Source organism: Doryrhamphus excisus, chromosome 9, assembly GCF_030265055.1.
Source record: "Doryrhamphus excisus isolate RoL2022-K1 chromosome 9, RoL_Dexc_1.0, whole genome shotgun sequence".
Classification (NCBI taxonomy): Eukaryota; Metazoa; Chordata; class Actinopteri; order Syngnathiformes; family Syngnathidae; genus Doryrhamphus; species Doryrhamphus excisus.
Window position 1 is genome coordinate 21,391,285 of NC_080474.1, and position 21,246 is coordinate 21,412,530.

Below are 21,246 nucleotides of genomic sequence, written 5' to 3' on the forward strand. Positions count from 1 at the left end.
ATTCTCCATTCGGGGTTAAGTTGTTGGCGTGGAAGTCTCACTGCTTTGGACGCATGTACGCAAATGGCGTAGTGACAAAGACGGCAAGACCTATGGGGAAGGAATAAAAAAAGCAATCCAGTATCGCCTCTCTCCATAGTATAACGCTGTTTCACTTGGACGTCGGAGTTGGAATCTAACGCCGGCTTGGGCGAGGATTCGGTCCGAGACGGTGGATCGCCTGAACGCAGAAGACAACCTCGGAAAGTGGACGTTTTTTTCTGCTCCGCTACGGCGAGGGAGCCGCCATGGCAGTCGGATCATTGAGGCTCCACATCGGGATATGAAGAGCGACTGGATGGGCCACAAAACGCCGCATTTAGCCTACATGCTAACGTTAGCATCTTTGTGACGGCGTTCCGAGTCAAATTCTGTTTTTAAAACGTCCCCACACAAGAAGGAGGCCCGATTCATGACTATTTTAATAGGTGTCTTAAAGGACCCCTTGAGAGAGGATTACACAAGGGGGGAGAATGCAGTGATTTGGACATCGGAAAGGGTCGTTGATTAGGCGTGAAGAGGAACAGTGGGATCTCCCTGTGCAACACATTTGCTGTCACCCTCCTATTTTTGAATGAAAACCTTCAGAGACTCGACCAGCGTGTAACAAGACTCGAGAACCAGAAGCGCTTTGGATCATGTCGGGTCGGCCCAGGACCACATCCTTCGCGGAGAGCTGCAAGCCGGTGCCGCAGCCGTCGGCGTTCGGCAGCATGAAAGTCAGCAGTAAGTAGCAGTTGTAGTCCGCACACTTCCTTGCCACACACTGCAATCCGGTAGGGGGGGGGGGGGTAGCTAGCTGGGTAGCTGGGTGGGTGCCGTCCAACCGACACCCCGACCAATCGGGACTGTTAGCCAGCCGCCGATTAGCTTAGCACGGCGCGCGGAGGGAGCTCACTCGTGGCCCGGCCCGGGCAGGGTTAGCAAGAGACCAGGTCCGGGGGTAGCGGAGAGGGACACGCCGGAGTCCTAGATGGAAGTCCAGTTCCTGTAGTTCTTATGAGGGTTTACAAGATGAGTCATGGCGGCGTTGCTACATTGCTATGCGCATGTTAACGCGACAGGGCCAGGCAGGCTATTACGCAACTGTCAAAACGGAAGGTGCGCCCGTTCCTGACCGGAGAGGCTGATGTGGTCCCAGAAAGGGCAGGATTTCTGATCTATATGTATTTTTTTAGTTGACAAATATAGTGACTGTGGCGTCCAGGCTAGTTATGGACCCACCAGGCCTCGACTTCCATTCTCATTTTCTAGCACAACCTCGCAAATAATACATTTATTACATTTTAATAAAGAACATGCACTCACACTCCCAATGCTTATCGATATTTATGTCGCATGTGTGTGTTTTTTAACATGAATTACAATGTGATGATGCAGTATACGGTGTGTACTGTACATACAGTATTTGTGTAAATATATAATATAGGTGAATTATGGATTTTGCAGAGTTGCAGAAATGTTTTCCAAAAGGCTGTTGAGGAATGTTGATTGAGCTTCAGGGCCTACTGGGATGATGATTGTGGGGCGAGGCCAGGGGCTGGGTCTCCATACACGTTCACACTCACACAGCACATCCACATCCACATCCACGCTGCAAGATGCCCTGGCGTTTTAAACTAGCAGTGTGGGCTTTGTACAGTACACATCTGGTGCTGTCAACACGGGGACTCCATATTCGGAAAGCACTGCACACTGTCTTCTGTTTTACAGCAGATGAATTAAGAAAAAATAGTCTTTATTAAACCATAAATCAAACACAGGATGATTGTGACACTGAACAAAAGTGATACCGATGAATGGGCGGATGGTATTGCTACTGAATACGTTACAACAATACTTCTAAACAATAAATGCTAATAATTGATAATTATCCAAAAGCTTACACCAGTCAATAGCCACGTTTACATGAGGACTTTTTCTCTTTCCAAATGACCTTTCCGAAAGCAATGGTATCCATGGAAAGGAATATTCCAATCTCTTGTCTCCATGCAGCGCTATAATCAACCAGAATAGTCAATGGGGCATGCCCAGTAAAGCGTAAACACCAACATCACGTGATACCGACTTCCTGGAGTTTTTCTTCCACTTGTTGGAATAACTCCGTATTGCCAGTTTTTCCTTCGTCCAGTCTTGGAATTTAGTTTGAATCAAAAACAAACTTTCCTTAGCAGTCCAGTGCCGATTGCTGGCCTCCATTTTTTTAAAAGTGAAGAACGTCTGGAGCTGCGTGTTACGTCATATCTCAGCATTGGCTGAAAGAACGCACCCGGGAACAGGAAAAGATAAAGTTGAATCTTGCTAATATTTGATAATGAAGCTGGGCACATGTTTTATATAGATATGTATTTTCTTTTGGAATAAAAGTGGACTTGTGAATGGCGTATAGAAGGGTTTAGATTCTGTTCCACAGATGGCGCTAATGCACACCAAAGCTGCTTGCCAACCGCCAATAAACAACAGAAGAAGAAGAAGAACGCAGTCTGACAACTTTCCGTTTGAGCGGGTACAAGATACCTCAATCGGATTGGGGAAAGGAATATTCCACCCCTGGGAATCCCATTATATGTTCATTGGGATTGGCACTTTTCTTTGGGAATGATCTGTCCCAGGGTCAAACTGTTACCATCAATCTTAAATTCTTAATGGGGAATTTTGCTGATCATTCACAATCCTTATGCGAAACACGAACACATATTTCGTTCCCTTTTCTGTGCTCTCAATTTTGCTACAAAGACTCAACAAGATGCTTCTTTACCGTCAGCATTTTTGAGAGCGGACATCGTAGGTGTTGTCGCTGTATCTATGGCGCTGTTTTGCATAAGATGTGTATCAGTGTCCCAATGACGTGTATTGTTAGCTAGCTCATATTAACACATTTTTTTGTGTCATAATCCACAGAAACGGGGAAAAATATGTGTTAATGTTTCACATCAGGATTGCGAATGAAAATAAGTGCAGTTCCCCTTTAAGTGCTACTAGTGGTCTTAACTTTAATGATGAACTAAGGAAGATGGAATAAAATTCCGAGATGCTCCTCATGCATCACATTTGGTAACATGTTATACATATATGACATTATTTTAGTAATTGAGTGTTCTACTGAAAACTTCAATTAATCGGACAAAATATATTTTTGCTTGTTTTAAAGAGCAGTTATGAATTCACAAGAGAAAATAAGACAGTTTTTTAGATAAGTTTAATTTCTTCAATTCACACGTTGACATAAGAACAAACTGCTCTAATCCAACATGCTCATGCTATCATGTTTACAATGGCGTTTGTTAGCTCAGCTGCTCGCTTGGCGCTACATAGTATGGGTGCTTTGTAGATAATACGTGTATCCATCCCACACTGTAATCATTTACTAGAAAGGGAGAGAAATGGAAATACTCCAGTTATTTTGACATTACTAAGACTAAATTACATATGATATTATGTTGATGGCTGTACATTTATACCCTAAACTAAGACTAATAAGACTAAGAAATAAGAGTTTGAGTTTTTGCAGTGTTCCAACTAAAATGACGACACATTGGGATATTTTATACATCAACCAAGAGAGTGACGCACACACTTCCTTATTCCACGACGGAATATTGTCTGCTAGAAATGACCGTCCACTAATTAGCCAGCTAAAAGCTTTTTATTATTTCCCATCTTCTTAACTCGGCTGCACGGTGGCCCAGTGGTTAGCATGTTTCAACACAAATCATCCCATCAATTTTCTATGCCGCTTATCATCACTAAGATTACGGGGGTATGCTGGAGCCTATCCCACCATGTTTTTGGAATGTGGGGCCTAATCTGGAATCGACTGCTTGTATCAGATCAATGGTGTGTAGAAGCCGATATTGTTTTTTTTTTTTTCGTGATATCGTATCTATTAATATTGGAGTGAGGCATTTTTCAAATTGATAATAGTGTAATGTTAGAGCTTTGTACTACCAGATAACTTTACTAATAGTTGTCCAGATAGATGCCTGATGACAAGTGGCGTCACGAGACAATACGCGATTACGAGGCGAAATTAGATTTCAACTTTAGTACAACAGTAACAGTACAATGACAAAAATCTGACACTTTATTGCAATCTACTTATATCATTTCTACTTTGGTACACTCTTCTGCACTCTGTGTGTATGCTGACGGCCCCGCCTCTACCCACGGAGACAAAGAGGCTCACTCTTTGTTCTATGAATCAAACCAAGGTGCTAAAAGCAATGCAGAGAGTGAAGTCTCTTCCTGCCTGAAAACAGACGTTGTGCATACTGCATAGTGTACATGGTACTGTATTCAAGCTGGCAATATGATTGTTCATTTTCATTTATTTTATGATTTTTATGAATGAATTGATTATCATCCCAGCCCCAGTGTTGTCTGATTAGCATTGCTGAAGCTACACGGAATGTACACATGATTTTTGTTTTTCATCCCTGATTGGAAATAATGGAAATAGAAGTGATCAGTTTCTTAACATTTTAGCACAGTTCAATAGATCTACAAGATTCCATCATTTAAATTGATTAGAAAAAGCTTTGATTTCTATTTAGATTGGTTTTATGGGTGCAACTAAGAATGCGCAGAACTTGAAATCCACGGAAATTGTTTCCATACATGTGCCGCAGCAGCGCGCGCGTGACCGTGGTGGAGTGGTGCTGTGGTTTGCGTGGCGGGGGAACGGCGGAACGGCGGAACGGCGGAGAGAGAGAGAGATGGCTCAAAGGATAGCAGTGACAGAAGCTGCCAAAAGTTTGGGATCATCTCAAACTCAAAAAGAGCGACAATGTGGTGCAAAGTCTGCTTGTCAAGCCGAGCTGGCATTCCAGCATTCCACAACGGTACTACACGGACGGTGCAGCACATTTCCAGAAAGCCCCCCCCCCCTTATTTACAAAGCAAATAACGCCAAACAAGGTAAAAGGCTATTTATTTGCTTGACTGGCGTAACCAAAGCGCTATTTAAACTCCTGGGGCCATTTGAGAACATTTAGGCGTACAAATGTCAAACTAATCGTTGCAACTAAGGATTATTTTCTTAGTCGATGAATTTCACGCTTGTTGTTTCAATTAATTGGTCAGGCCCAAATTAGATGGACGAAATCGATATGAGCTAAAAATAGATAGCATGTCAGAAAATTGGTACTAAAATAATGGCTAGGCCAGTGATTCCCAAAGTGTGGGTCGTGGCCCCCTGATGGCCAAGAGAAGTCATTAAAAATATGATTCATTCATCATTTTCAACCGCTTATCCTCACGAGGGGTGCTGGAGCCTATCCCAGCTGTCTTGGGGCGAGAGGCGGGGTCCACCCTGGACTGGTGGCCAGCCAATCCCAGGGCACATACAGACAAACAACCATTCACACTCACATTCATACCTATGGACAATTTGGAGTGGCTAATTAACCTAGCATGTTTTTGGAATGTGGGAGGAAACCGGAGTACCCGGAGAAAACCCACTCATGCAAACTCCACACAGAGATGGCCGAGGGTGGAATTGAACCCTGGTCTCCGAGCTGTGAGGTCTGCACGCTAACCACTCGACCACCGTGCAGCCAAAAATATGATTAATTTTTGCAAATATTATTTTTAAAATAAATTTTATTGTAAAATATTTATTGCATTAAAAAAAATAAACCAAGAATATCAGAGCCATGAAAAACAATTGAATCAACGTGTGTCTACAAGAGAGCAGTGCAGGCGTCATACAGAGTTGCAAAACTAATAGCAAAAAATGGGAATAATAATAATAATAATAATGCTGAGAACGCAGAATGTCGTCTATGTACTGTTTATAGGACAAAGGTGGGCCGCCGACATTTTTTAGATTTTCAAGTGGGCCCTAAGTTGGTAAAGTTTGGGAACCCCTAGGCTAGGCAATTTCAACTCACGACTCATACCTGAATATTCTTCACGTAAGTGTATAAAGAAGTGAACCACCATGAAACGTGTTGTCTTGTGCTATAGTTGTGTGTCAGCACGTCTCCTCCCAAGCGCTTGTTTTTCCCTTCCTCTGTGCCTCCTGCCGTTTAGCCCTCGTCACCCTTTTCCTGGTACACATGCTAGCAAAAACTGGGATGAAGATCCCCGACAGCTGTTATGTTCCTGGAGAGAGAGGACTGTTACCCCCCCCCCCCCCCCCCAGCTAAACGTGCACACACGCAGAATAAGTCGACAGGGTTGTTGTTTTTTTTTGGGGGGGTGGTACTGAGGCAGCTGGCCAAGGACAATGGCCGGCTTGTGTAGCATCTCAAAGCTACAGCGCTAGCGATAACACCCCCCCCCCCCCCCCCACAAACTCTCACCTGGTTAGCTAGTGATGGGAACAAAACAAGCCACTTATCCTCTTTGATTCATAACCAAACGGAAGAGATCCCACACAAGACGGCAACGCTTCACAGAACTTTGTATGGCAGCCAAGAATAAGGCAACCATCACAGTCTTTCAGTCTTTCCAAGGATGGTGGAGTAGAATAGTCTTTTTTTTTTTTTTGGTCTGTTCTGCTGCCTTGATGTTTTAGCCAAGAGGAGAGAATGGATGTGGAATTCTGGTTTATTGGATTTCCGGGAGCCTTCACTGAGATATGTTTCTCAAAATCACTCCAGCTTTTCACGTGTTTTTGTTTTCTTTTGTTTCTGTTCTGTATAAATGCACAGGCCTGACACGTTTGACCGTCTTCAGAGGTAGTTGCAGAGCCAAAACAGAGGAGGGACAATAGCCACGTTTTTCTCTTCAAAATGTAGTTTTTCTCCATAAACACAAGAATTAGTGTGTGTGCCCGAAGCCCGTGGCAGAAGAATACAGTGTACAGTGTATACCTGCGCAGCTACACTGAGTATGAATAATATCGGTGACTAGTTAACTTTTTGCACTGAAGTGGCAGTGCGCCAAAGAAAAGGAAAGCTATCACCATGGAAATGAAATTGAACATAATTAAAAAAAAATGTAGATAGAGGAGAAATCTGATTCCCAACCCAAAAGAAATGCCTTGCTTTTTTTGATGACTTGACTGTTATTGGTTGGTGAGAATTCCCAGTGTGCATGCCAGCAGACTTTTCTCACGGTTTGAGGAAGTGCAGAGGCGTCTGGAAAGGCCCCGCTGAGTTATGTTGGCTGAGTTGTAGTGATCTCCCGGGTCACTGCTACTACAAAGACCAGTTTAGATATACGTAGCTCTGTGCTGAGAGATCCCAAACCTGCTCCACGTCTTCCTCAATCATCATCATTTGGGTCGTGTAGCTTGGCGGTCAGCGTGAACAGCGGCTTTCTAGTAGGCAGCATCCAGCTCAGCTTTTATGGATTCACTGATTTTTTTTGGGGGGGGGGGCTTTAAGAGGTTTTCTATGGTAATGGTTTAATATCATTTGAACATGCATCAGATTCCAATTGAGTGCATCCCATAATCAGTTAAGACATATTGATAAGACTGTTGATAAATTGTTGAAATATTGTTGAAATTATTGTCTTTTGATGAAATAGTATGTGATAATAAGATCATCACATGGTTTGTCTGGTATCAGGCCCGGTATCGTGACCCCGCGTGCCAGTATCAGCCCGAGACCGAAGGTCTGATACCAAACAAACCATGTGATAACCTATAAATATCAGTGAAAAAGTACGGTATCGATATTGGCCGATAAAATGGATTATCCAGAGCAGGGTCACTCACATAAAGGGGTGTTCAACATGCGGCCTAAGAGACATTTGGCGTTTATTATTGGCCCACGGCATCATGTAGAAATAGAAGAACACAAATCAGTTCCCAGTTCCACATGTCCAAAAGGAGTAGGAAGAAGCAAAGCTTATTAAATCCTACCCCTCCATCTGGTACTTTTACAATCACTAACTGTTACATTTGTTCACTTCCTGCTTTCCGCATATAGTTTTTTTTTTTTTATTTTTAAAATTTGTAAAAAATAAAATAATTTTTATTAAATTTTTTTTAGTCCCGTACAGAAGTACTCGGTGATATGAGTATCCAATGCCATAATGGGTACCATAGTAAGTGTCAATATAGTGATATATATAGCACATCAAGAATCAATTCTTTGGCATATACATTGTGATAGACCTAGTAAAACAAATGATACAACACTGTGTGGATGTTGTAGAAAAATCATTAGTTGCACAGATTTCAGAGAAAAAGCATCTTTAAAAATAACAAGTATTTGCTAAATAAAGTAACCCATCGTTTATTGCAGTTTCAGACCTTTTGTACGTTGCTCTAATATGTACCGGTACTGGGGGAGCTGAGTGGGTGGGCGAGCAGGACGTGGCGTCGTGTTGCCATTTATGCCATTTATGCTTGAAGAAGCTTGATTTAGGTATAAAATATGTATATAACACTGCAGTACTCCTACTCAAAGCACAAGGGCGGGATTACTGAATTAGGCATGGCTACTTATATAAATACAGACCAATCCTCAATGCACAAAAGGGCCTGCAACATTAGGTACTGTACACACGGTTGACTTACGAACGCGTTACTCGAGTGCTTTGTTGTGACTCTGTGGCTTGTCATTCTCTCCCAGGGGACAAAGATGGCAGCAAGGTAACGACAGTCGTGGCCACCCCAGGCCAGGGCCCGGACCGGCCACAGGAGGTGAGCTACACGGACACAAAAGTCATCGGCAACGGCTCGTTCGGCGTCGTCTACCAAGCCAAGCTGTGTGACTCCGGGGAGCTGGTGGCCATCAAGAAGGTGTTGCAGGACAAGAGGTTTAAGGTATGCTTTAAGGTTGCTCAGTTTGCACAAATTCAGCGAGTCCCTCGGTGGTGTGGCAGTCAAAAAAAAAAGTCATTTGTTGCTGTGATTATGGAAGTTCTTTCACAAAAACAGTGTGACGGAAGTTCATTCATTCATTCATTTTCTTACCCTCACGAGGGTCGCGGGGGTGCTGGAGCCTATCCCAGCTGTCTTGGGGTACACCCTGGACTGGTGGCCACATATAGACAAACAACCATTCACACTCACATTCATACCTATGGACAATTTGGAGTGGCCAATTAACCTAGCATGTTTTTGGAATGTGGGAGAAAACATGCAAACTCCACATAGAGATTGCCGAGGGTGGAATTGAACCCTGGTCTCCTAGGTGTGAGGCCTGTGCGATAACCACTCGACCACCGTGCAGCCTCGCTTTTTGTTATGGCCGCCTATAGTGTGTACCTGCTTTAGCGTGCAAAGTGTGTGTCTTCCAACCTGAAAACACGAGAAGCGCGTGGTCTGTCACGTTTCATTTTGGTGCCATTCGAGTCAGACTCAGCCCACATGATCACAACAATGGCGTGTGCTAAAATGTTAAAGTAGGAAGGAGTGGGTGTGATGTCGGTGGTGCGGCATGATTTAGCATTAAAAGGACGACAAAGACGTTGCAGCGGAGTGCAAATTTTCCGTGGAAGTTCAACCCAACCCACCTCATCACACATTTGAAGCGGCGTCACGTGGGGTGAACTCCCGCGAGATGGCAAAAAGTTATTAGCTAGAATAGAAACGAGCCAGCGCCTCTCGGTGGTGAGTGATGTCTGGTCGAAACACTTATCAGAGCATCTCAAACCTCGCTATACGGCTAGCTGCCATTACATTGTGGCTAAAACTATACCCCACATCCATAAAGAAAAGAAATGCATCAGTTTTTCCTCAGATCTACTATTGCTGCCTGTTGTGCTCTGTTGGAGTCATATCACACTTGACCAAGTAACAGTTACAGTTGAAGTTACAGTGGACCCAAAACATGACTTTAAATGGGGGGGAAAAATCAATAAGACATTAAAGCTACGGCATCACTCCAGGAACAGAAGACACTTCCACCGCTTTGAGCGTAGCATGGTACCGAGCTAACTATTTGGCCTCCAATTAATTTAGTCTAAACTCAGAAGGGTTTCAAATGGAGTGGGGAAAAAGACAAAGTTAGAAAAATACCACTTCCACACATGCAGTGAGAAGGTAACAATAAGGCAATGTAACATTACTGACACATAGTGATAAGAATTCTACATATGACTGTTCTTTTTTTTAACAATAGGCTCTAGTCACCTAGGAAACGGCGATCATTCATTCATTCATCGCTTATCCTCACAAGGGTCGCGAGGATGCTGGAGCCTACCCTTTGAATTACAACGTAGAGAGGGATGACTGTATTTTGAAGAACAGATCGGCTTCCATCGCCGTATCTTCTGAGCAGGAAGAAGAAAACGCAACCCCACACTGCAGACATGTTTGCGGCGTACCGCGGTGAAGTTAGTTTCACTTTTGACGCTAGATATTCGGCTGCATGGCTCCCCTGTTATGGAGCGTTAATGGCAAGCGACTCAGGCTGGATCGTCCGGGGATGGGTCCCACGCCACTATTTGACAAGCACTATTTGATACAGATAAGTCAATAAATACTACAGATTGAGAACAGTACTTCAGGTCAGGAGGAGAGTCTCCTACCAGGATGACATGACAGAAAACAACCCAGAACCATGATCATAGCTGCACAAAATAAACGCCCAGCGCATAAACGAGCTTTTGTGCAGACATACTACTGCTACTACAACTTGACTGTAATCCCTAATTAGTATGTACTGCATGCATCCGGTTATCTACTGCAACATACTTCTCTTTATGGATTCTCTTTGGCTAGAAATATTCCTTTGCATACACTTTCTCTTGTTTTTTTTAACTTTTCTTTAAGCCCAAAGCCTGTTATTTAAGTTAAAGCTTTTTTTTTTGTTTCTGCCCAGCAACTTTTTTTCTGTCGTACAAACCGGTCCAACTAAATACTTGAACAGCTCGTTGGTTTAAACTTTCCGACACAACAGGTGCCAGTCGCTCCTGCTCAATAAATATGATGTCACTTTATGGCGTGGCGTTTTTTTGTGGTATTTTTAGCCCCCCTGCATTGCATCGTCATGAATTGCAAAATGTTAATGTGCTGCCCTGCTCGTGATGCTATCATGCGGCGAGCTTGTGGTTTGTTGGACGCGCTAGTTGATTGCAACTTTACCCAGTGGTTAGCGAGCACATTCTTTTTTTTGTGTCCCTTTTATGTTTTAGGCCTCGCTGGCTTATCGCTTCCTCGTACGAATGAGACGAATGAGCCTAAGTCTCCTCACATGACGTCCTGCAAGCAAAGCGCTGTTGACTGTTTTCCCACCTGCACAAAAACCCTCCTATATTTATATTCTATTCTTCCTGCTTCCCGGGTATGATGGACACTTATTTTGTTCCTTGAATCAGCGCTTGATACGCAACATCCACAATCATGTGAGCTGATTCTGTAGAAGACGGTAAAGTGCAAGACGGGCTTGACGGGCTTTTAGGCTGCGACTGATGCATTATGGGAAATACCCTCCTCCACACCCATATGAGGGATCACATATCAAGCTACTGGAAAATGGATGCCTGCACTGGAACCAACGCTCACTCTGCAGCACACATTGCAAACGGCAGGTTTCTAGTATCACAGATCCATACGCACGGCAGGTCCACCATCAGCAGCTCTGATCCGAAAGCCTGCTTAGCTTATTCCAATTGCATCAAAGACGTCCATTGTTCTTTTATGACCACAAATACAGTCACCTCTACTATTGAGGCTGCTCATTTACATTTGAAAAGCCGGGATCTTTTATTTTTTGCCTTTTGTAAAGATGAAATAGTGACCATGTACCTGAAGATAAGCCACACCCACCAAATATAAAGAGAAAAAAATGTGTACATGATATCACATATGTCTTTAAGCCGCAGGTACATGTTCTAACGTGATAATTACACAGGAAAAACACATTATAAACCTTGCAATCCTACCTACAATCTGTGGAGATGCGTTTTTTCCATCGGAGTTAAACAACTTTATTAATTCTACACTTGATCAAATGTACTTAAGATTTGTCTGATCAAATCATCATCGCTGCATAAAGCTTGGTTTATGCTTGACACATTTGCTTGACAACTTGTCACGTTTGCAACCATGCCGTTTGCAACGTTTGCTTCAGTTCCTTCACTGCACGATTAATCGACAGTCAATTCCACACCGCTATTAGCGGATTATGCTGATGTTTTATACCGGTGTAATATTCAGGAATATCAGCTTTGACAATGACTATTTGTCTTTCGGACGTTATGCTAGAAACAAACTTTGTGACCGTATTGCCGTGTGTTCTCGTCTTTGAAACACACCAAAATAACGGCTAACTGTGTCTTTATTGTTCTGCATATTTTTCCCAGAACCGTGAGCTGCAGATCATGAGGAAGTTGGACCACTGCAACATAGTCCGCCTCCGCTACTTCTTCTATTCCAGTGGAGACAAGGTGAGTTGATGTGCCCTTTATATGTTTTAGGAAAAACCGTATCGGTCTTTCATACAATAGCTACATCAGAAATGTCTTTGTACACATAATCGCACTATGTTTGGATATCAGAGTGTATACATATACAGTCAGGCCTGTCACCATAAAAACTATTTTCATAGACTATATTATGGTAATGGTAATAGAGTTAGACCCACTATCATTTCAACACACATGCAATGTAAGGCACTAGGCGTTGATTCTATATTCTGTCTGCTGACGTCCCAGCAGGGGTTTGAACCCAGCTGTTACCCCTGTGTAGCCTTACACCCTCGGCACTTGGCGGACAGGGAAGTCCCTGTCTGTTTCCCGACTTGTCGAGCCTCGGTGGTCCCCCGGAGACGGCGAGGCGGGCCGGCGTCACTGGGCTAGCTGGCAAACAGTCGCCGAGTCAAATATAGACACGCGCACGCACATGCATGGAAGTTTAACCATGACGCGGCAGTTTGGAATGCTTCCCCGCTGCACACCTACCCCAGCCAGAAGATGGCTGCCGGGGATTTCAATAAGGTGCGTCGGGGACCTCTATTAATTATAGACCCCCCCCCCCTCCACTCCTCTCCTAACCCCACACATAGATTGACCTCTTGGAATTACAGTTAACTTTTGTATCGTGGTGCAAAGATTTTTAGCCGCCAATTTAATCAGCCATAAGCCAATTGGGGTGTAAGTCCATGTGACGCTTAGACCTGCTAGCCACCGTCTCTTGGCGGCTTAGAGGCGCTTGGATAACCCAGGCCTTCGTCCAATGTCGTTAACTTTCCTCCCTCCTTCATGGAGCTTGATTGGTCTTAAAACCCACCACCTTGGTCACGGCAAACCAGAGCTACCGTGATGGAAAACGACTACTTTGGAAGACATGCTAGCTAGCATACATACAATACACGTTTCTAACCATTAGACACTGATGGTCACTCGGTAAGTCCCATCAGACGTTGGGCACGTTTTTCATCAGGTCTTGGTCAAATTTGGCACACATGTCCTTGTCAGTCACCTCGTATTGTTTGCCAAACTGAACGTTGTACCGGGTGCCTTGTAGTCAAACCAAAGTATTTTTTCCTACAGTGTGCCACGGGGCCAGTTACTTAATGGGTCGCGTTTCGCAAATGGCCCCCAGGGACATGAATATCTTTTTTTTTTTTAAGCTAAGAAAATAAGTCTACTTTCATGGATGAATAAGAAAAATAAAAAATCTTCACATTTGAGCGGCTGAAATCAGAAGCTATTTAAACCAAAGTAGTTGTAAATGATGGTTCTAGTTACTAGTTCTAGTTACTAGTTATCACTAGTAGTAGTAGTCACTGCAGGGTATAGAAAAAGATGAGTTTTTGTATTCCTCAACATACTGTATTGTAAGCTTTGTAAAATACAGTAGAGGCCTGACCAGACGGGGACAGGCAATCATGCGGAAGACGTCGTTAAGTCAGTGTTATGTTGCAGAGGTGGTAAATTGATGATTGCCTGGTCTAATTATGGAGACGGGTGCCGCACTGCTAATATGACGCTTCGTGCTTGATACTTTTGAAGGCGGTCTGAACACAATGGGTGACGGACCAGGGACAGATGTGTACCCACGAGAAGCTGAGAGGTGGAGGGAACGCGTTGAGATAAGATAAGGTCAGGTCGGGTTTGGGTAAGAGTTCACGCCGGGTGCATCCGTGTGGCTACTATCACTAGCACTGAAACGCGGGTGCTTGAAATTCTACCCGTTTGTTTTTCCCGCAACCGATCTCGGTGAGCAGTTTTTACTGAGACACCAATTGGGTATCTGATTCCTAATAACCGCCCGTCTATTTTCTTGGAAAGTGTGCATAAACCCTGTCTGCACGTGTTTAGGTGGTCTTATGTAACCCATGCCACGCGACCTGCTTGACCCATGCCACTTGGACCCTCTCGCCATTTGTGTAATAGTGTTCAAACACAAGGCGACACGAGGTCGAAAGCAGCTGAGACTGAGGTTCTGACTGCTTTAAAGAGTGACACACGGAAGGTAAAACTGAATGGCTAGGTCAGCATGGATGCTGTTTTGGAAATTGATGCAAACCATATTGTTTTGGCGTCTGTAACGTAAACACAGGACATGTTGTTTGACACTTTTATTGGTTAAACATCTGTTCCAATGAAGGCTATGCTCCTTAATGGTTCCTTACCACACCACGTTGCTAACAGTACGCCTGCTATCAAAGGATAATCAAAAGATGGTTTCCGATAACACGTCAGGTTACATAGTTTTCATTTCTGTAGCCTGTTTGTCAAGTAAAATGTTGCAGTGTAATCGGATGTAATACGCTGACAAAAAACTGCTTAAACCACGGTGTCCAAAGTGCGGCCCGGGGGCCTTTTTGATTTTAGCCTGCCGCTGTTTATTTATTGATCTGCAGCACATTTTAAAAATAGAACAAAAAAATCATCTTTAGTTTTACCAGAATAAAGTCAAAATATTAGCTGGACTCGCCGACAAACTTGACAATGCTAAAGCTACTTAGCACTGAGAGACGTCTTGAAGTAACCACTTTTCTTGAGAACATGGGACCGTCCAGTCTGTACTTCCTGTTTGGTTTCGGGATCCAACCCATATGGCTGGATGTTAAAAGCAGACATTTTAAAAAGATAAATCGCCGCTTGTCAAGTTCAATAATGTTGGCTTCGCAGCTTGCGGCACAACACCGCTAGTCCTTCTAAGCAGTGTGACCAACCACAGCGGTGTGGGCGTGCCAGGAGGCGGGCTGTGGGTGGAATACATTAAAACAAGCACAAAATCCAAGGAGGTAGAGCTGAATAGGTGCAGATTGTGGAAGAACTAGAAAGCTTGCTGTGCTGGTTATTGTGTGCAGCTGCTCTACAGGAGTCCACAAAAGGGACAAAAAATGAGCATAATAGGTCCCCTTTATGAGAAAAACGTCATCTTATGATGGAGTCAGAATTTTATGAGTATCATTTTAGTAGCCTGCATATTACATTGTGTTCAGTCATTTTTTTATGAATGGTGGCATTAAAATGAGATGAGCAAAGCCGTGTTTGGGATTCTGTCTCCATGCACATTTCAGTCACCATCACATGGCGCCTCTTGGTGATCCACAGCTGAGACCATAGTTCAGGTGGGAGCGTTTTTTTTTTTGTTTTTTTTTTTTAAACCAGCAAATTAATTGTTGAATTATTTAGTCGAGGAGAGCCAATCAGATGGCTGCCTGGCTAACCTATTGGGAAGGAGCCAAGGAAGTGACTTTGTAGCCAGGCAGGAAGTGAGTCATCACTGTTACTAGGCTAAATATAGCTTGTGTGTTACTAGCAGGAGGCAGCTCTCTAGTAGTTACAAATGTTATCAATGGGTGTCGACAACACACACACACACACACACCCACAATGCAATGGGGTGACTCCAGTGGCAGTGATCAGCTGAAGCCACTGGAGGCAAAAAGCTGTTTAGGAAATGATGCTCATCATCATCATCATTTGTGTCCTGTTGGAGAATCCCAGCCTTGCGTGTTGCAAGTTAGCATCTTCCTGCTAATAAGGACGCGTGTTTTCCAGCTGAGCATCTGCAGTCTTGGCTCACGGAATCAGACCTGCCTCCATGCAGGCCAAACTCCGTTCAGGACCAAAGGGAAAAGGAAGTCTCAGAATAACACAGCAGCGCCAGCGTCCCTTCAGGGTCGGCATGCTCAGGAATAGAACATGCACAAACCCCGCCCTCCGTCACTGGCCTCCTCCTCCTCCTCCTCCTCCTCCACCTCCTCCTCCTCCAACCTCGGAAGGAGGAAATGATATCATTGTCTGCAGCCTTTTGTTGTAGTCCAGGACGTGATGACGCAGGCGTGTGCGTTTCCTGCCCTCGAGGGAGGTGAAGACTACACAATGGACCCCCAGTTGGATTTTGGGGTGGAAAAATGTATTTTACATCAGCGCTGAAGCTGTGTCATTCATCGGGACACGACCGCATGCGTTCCAGGGAGGGGAAGGAAACGGGGGAACATTGAATAGCATGTTGCTCGTCACCGAAATGATGCAAATAGGCTTCGCTCTTACGTGGGATTTTATTTGTATGCATGTAAAAGTACAATTTATGTGCATAGTGTGTCGGGGGGGTGTACGGCCTGCATCATTTTTTTTTGTTTTTTTTGGATTGCCCAAAAAATATAATTTAATTTAAACTATAAAAAAATCAACAGTAAATTTCCAAGAATAAAAGTAATTACATATAAAGAGAAAAAGTTGATGATATGAGGAAAAAGAACTATAATAATAAAAATGGGGCAGGAAGTAAAGAGTGAAGGTCATACCAATAAAGCTGACATCCCCCCCTCTCTGTCTTCACAGAAAGATGAAGTGTACCTGAATCTGGTTCTGGACTACGTTCCTGAGACGGTCTACAGAGTGGCCAGACACTACAGCCGAGCCAAGCAGACCCTGCCTATGGTTTATGTCAAGGTACTGATCTGTGCTGTGCTACCATTAGCATAGCCATGGTTTAGCTGAATAACGTGTGTGTGTGTGTGTGTGTGTGTGTGTAGTTGTACATGTACCAGCTCTTCAGAAGTCTGGCCTACATTCATTCGTTTGGGATCTGCCATCGGGACATCAAGCCTCAGAATTTGCTGCTGGACCCGGAAACGGCTGTGCTCAAATTGTGCGACTTTGGCAGGTGGGAGTGGCTCACTCGTACACAAGTACACCCATGGTCCTGATTCTGACCCCCCCACACTGGCTAGAACAGGGGTGGGCAAACTACGGCCCGGGGGCCACATCCGGCCCGGGGGCCACATCCGGCCCGCCAAGTGTTTCAATATGGCCCGCCTGTTCTTTCCAAAGTATTATTTAAACTCAACATACAACCTGGTATCATGGCTTGGGACAACTTTTTGATGGTTGAGGTAGCTGCTTTATCAATTTCGTTATTTGATGTGGTCTGTTGTTTACAAAATGCTCCTGGAAAAATAATAATAATAATAACAATAATAATGTTGTTGTTAATAATATTATTATTATTATATTAATATTGTTGTTAATAATATTAATATAATAATAGTAATAATATTATTATTATTAAAAATAACAAACAATATTATTGTTATTATTATTATTAATATATAATAATAATATATTATATAATAATATAAATAATAATTATAATATATTATATTATATAATATAATGATAATAACATTACTATAACTAATAATAATAACAATAGTAATTCTAATAAAAATAATAATAATAACAATAATAATAATACATTTAATTTCTAATCAAATAAATGATTCATATATAAGTTCACATATAGCAGATTGCATGACACTTTTACATGTAAAATATGTGTAAAAATATAGGTGTAAAAATTTACTGTTACGTGTAAAATACTATATACCACCCCCCACCCCCACCCCTGGGCTAGAACAACATTGACACTTTTTATTATTATTTTTTGTGCAGTGCTAAGCAGCTCGTCCGCGGAGAGCCAAACGTGTCCTACATCTGCTCTCGCTACTATCGGGCCCCTGAGCTCATCTTTGGGGCCACTGACTACACCTCCAGCATAGGTGAGCACCTAGAACCCCCCCCCCCCCCCCCCCCCCCCCCCCCCATTAAAGATGAGCATTATTGTACCCAACTCAAACCTGTGACCTACCTCGCCCACAGACGTGTGGTCAGCCGGCTGCGTGCTAGCAGAGCTGTTGCTAGGACAACCAATCTTCCCCGGCGACAGTGGAGTGGATCAGTTGGTGGAAATTATCAAGGTAATCAACTCCTGGCGTCTTTCACTAGAGGAAGCCACTGGGATTTGCTTTGTTCCTCCCCGCTCACATTAGTGCTTCACATTCCAGGTTCTGGGCACCCCGACCCGGGAGCAGATTCGTGAGATGAACCCCAACTACACCGAGTTCAAGTTCCCCCAGATTAAGGCGCACCCATGGACTAAGGTGAGTCAACAGGTACAGGAGCCCTTTTACTTCTCTTACGTGTCACGTCATGCATGTGTTTGTGTGTCATCATGCTTCCGTCATGCTTTTTCTTTGGATTTCCATAGCCCACATCTGGAAAAAAAAAACTGATTTTCCTAAAAAAAAAATTCTCGGAAGTAGTTTATTGCGTCCAAACCAATAGACTGCTGCCACACCATTCTAAATAGTAAACAGTATTTAGTATTCTTTTAGCGAGGGAGGTTCCCATCAGGGTTCCATGCCGCCAATACGATCCGATATCCTGTGAGTGAAATGGAATACTAAATACAGAAGTGTTCATGTTTAAATGTACTACTGGCGATATTAGGGTACATTACAAGGTTTTTTCTTTTACTAAATGAAGATGGCTACTCTTGTAAAATGTCTCCTCTCAATTATGACTTAAGTAAAATTATATTTTTCCAGTTTCCACTTTTTTTTTCAATATTTCCCCTTTTCTTTAAAATTAATAAAAAAAAAGATATTCTCATACTTTTTGACTTCCCATAATATTTTTAATTCTATCTTTAATTAAAACTTTGTCATATCTTTTTCATCATAAAACTTTAAAAAAATATTTAAACTTTTGATTTGCAAGCAAGTCACATGATTGGACAAATGTTTGGGTACATTTTTACTTTTGTTTTAAATTTAGACAACCTACTTTAAAGGCACCTTCTATGCTCATTTTCGGCCGTTTGTATTGAGGTGCGGACTCCTATAGAGCAGCCGCACACAATAACCCGCACACACACACACACAGAAAGCTTTCTAGATCTTCCAGAATCTGCACCTATTCCTGCTGGATTTCCTTGGATTTCCAAAACGGTCTGCAATTGGCCACCTTAAATATCCTCTCTCGTGATTGGCTTGACTCGTGTATGCAGGTCAAGGGTCAATGAGCTTACCAAACATATTTTGTGTTCCAATAATTAGCGTTAAAGGTATTCAAATCAGTAAAACAACAAGGGTGCCCAAATGTCTTAATTTGGAATGTGGAATTATTCTAAATGAAAGAATGTTCCATATCACTGAATATGCTAAATATGCTATTCATAAGATAAATGTGGTCCCGCTTCCTGTGCCGTCACGCCATGCAGCGTTTGTCCCCACAAAGCAGCCTCGCCGCTGTGTGATCAGTGCATAGACGTCTGTGTGTCCGGTGGGTGTGCAGGTGTTCCGGCCGCGTACGCCCCCCGAGGCCATCGCCCTGTGCTCCCGCCTGCTGGAGTACACGCCCACCGCGCGCCTCACGCCCCTCGAAGCCTGCGCGCACTCCTTCTTTGACGAGCTGCGTGACCCCAACGTCAAATTACCCAACGGGCGGGAGAAGCCTTCCCTGTTCAATTTCACCACCCAAGGTAGGAACACCGCCTTTTTCTGCAGTATTTAACTAGTATTACAGTATTTAACTAGTATTACATCATCTAGGTGCATATGTATTTTATACAATAGAATTGAATTTAGCTTTAAAATAAGTTTATGGACATTTGGTTGCAACTTCCTAGTGTTGGACTTCACCGCATTGATGACTATAGGATGTTCTACGTCAGGGGTGCTCACACTTTTTCAGCATGCGAGCTACTTTTAAAATGGCCGAGTCAAAATGATCTACCCACTACAAAAATGCAAAACATCGATTTATTTTCAAATGTATTGAGGATTATTTGTACGTACAATGTATGTTGATGTACCTTACATAACCAAATGAGCCAATATTGCAAAACACACATAATTAACTATTAACATTTTTTGTAATTACCTGAGTTTACTTTGATGACTTGCACTGAATTGAACCAGCCAGGGATGCATAGTCCGGACAGTAGCTGCTGATAGCCAGCCTCAAGCACACTTCCAAATGTTTATCAGTCATGGATAATATCCGTATCATAATATCCGTATAATATTCCATATCCGTATGGAAGTGATATGTTTTTTGCCTTTTTACTTGGTCCAGTTTTTGCCTTTTTACTTGGTCCAGCTCCTTCACTCATTTTAGTGACCATAAACTTTAGCGAGGGCTTTAAAATCTCGCAATTCGCCGACTAGCTTAGCACTTTGCATCGTTGTTTACGCATGAGCGGTGACCTAAAGGTCAAAATTCAGTTGTCATCTGACTGGTTGTCCTGTATGTCAATCAAGTAACGGGGATGGATGATAGGCTGACATCGTAAGTTCTGCTGCACTTAGAGACGTTGTTTGATTTGATTGGTCGCCCGAAGGGCAACATTCAGTTGTCATCTGAATGGCTGCCCTGTATGTCAATCAAGTGACGGCATTGATGCTGGGATGATATTTTTTTAATGTCACGCCGCGATCGACCAGCGATCGACCAGTACCACCTCCGCGATCGACTTAATGAGCACCCCTGGTCTACGTTATACACACTACAGCCGTAATGATGGCGATACTACAGCCGTAATGATGGCGATACTACAGCCGTAATGATGGCGATACTACAGCCGTAATGATGGCGATACTACAGCCGTAATGATGGCGATACTATAGCCGTAATGATGGCGATACTACAGCCGTAATGATGGCGATACTACAGCCGTAATGATGGCGATACTACAGCCGTAATAATGGCGATACTACAGCCGTAATGATGGCGATACTACAGCCGTAATGATGGCGATACTACAGCCGTAATGATGGCGATACTACAGCCGTAATGATGGCGATACTACAGCCGTAATGATGGCGATACTACAGCCGTAATGATGGCGATACTACAGCCGTAATGATGGCGATACTACAGCCGTAATGATGGCGATACTACAGCCGTAATGATGGCGATACAACTATGCATGTCCCCTCAGAGCTGTCCAGTAATCCGTCTTTGGCCTCCATACTCATCCCCGCCCACGCCCGCAGTCAGGGCGCCGCCTCCACCCCCACCAACGCCTCTGCCACCACAGGTATGAGCCCCTTT

At 43.4% G+C, this 21,246-nt stretch overlaps 1 protein-coding gene across 2 annotated transcripts in view; it reads left to right on the plus strand.

Annotated features, from left to right (window-relative positions):
• gsk3ba (glycogen synthase kinase 3 beta, genome duplicate a) overlaps positions 1 to 21,246 on the plus strand; it is a 24,151-nt gene continuing 2,905 nt past the window's right edge. Inside the window, exons 1-10 of one of the 2 annotated variants that reach the window (XM_058081789.1) lie at positions 1 to 765; positions 8,571 to 8,764; positions 12,250 to 12,333; positions 16,690 to 16,800; positions 16,884 to 17,014; positions 17,803 to 17,909; positions 18,010 to 18,107; positions 18,195 to 18,302; positions 19,486 to 19,672; positions 21,134 to 21,232. In XM_058081789.1, coding sequence (XP_057937772.1) covers positions 678 to 765; positions 8,571 to 8,764; positions 12,250 to 12,333; positions 16,690 to 16,800; positions 16,884 to 17,014; positions 17,803 to 17,909; positions 18,010 to 18,107; positions 18,195 to 18,302; positions 19,486 to 19,672; positions 21,134 to 21,232 — 1,207 coding nt within the window. In that variant the 5' untranslated portion in view covers positions 1 to 677. The remainder of the gene's footprint in view (positions 766 to 8,570; positions 8,765 to 12,249; positions 12,334 to 16,689; positions 16,801 to 16,883; positions 17,015 to 17,802; positions 17,910 to 18,009; positions 18,108 to 18,194; positions 18,303 to 19,485; positions 19,673 to 21,133; positions 21,233 to 21,246) is intronic. The other variant, XM_058081790.1, reaches the window with a different exon arrangement.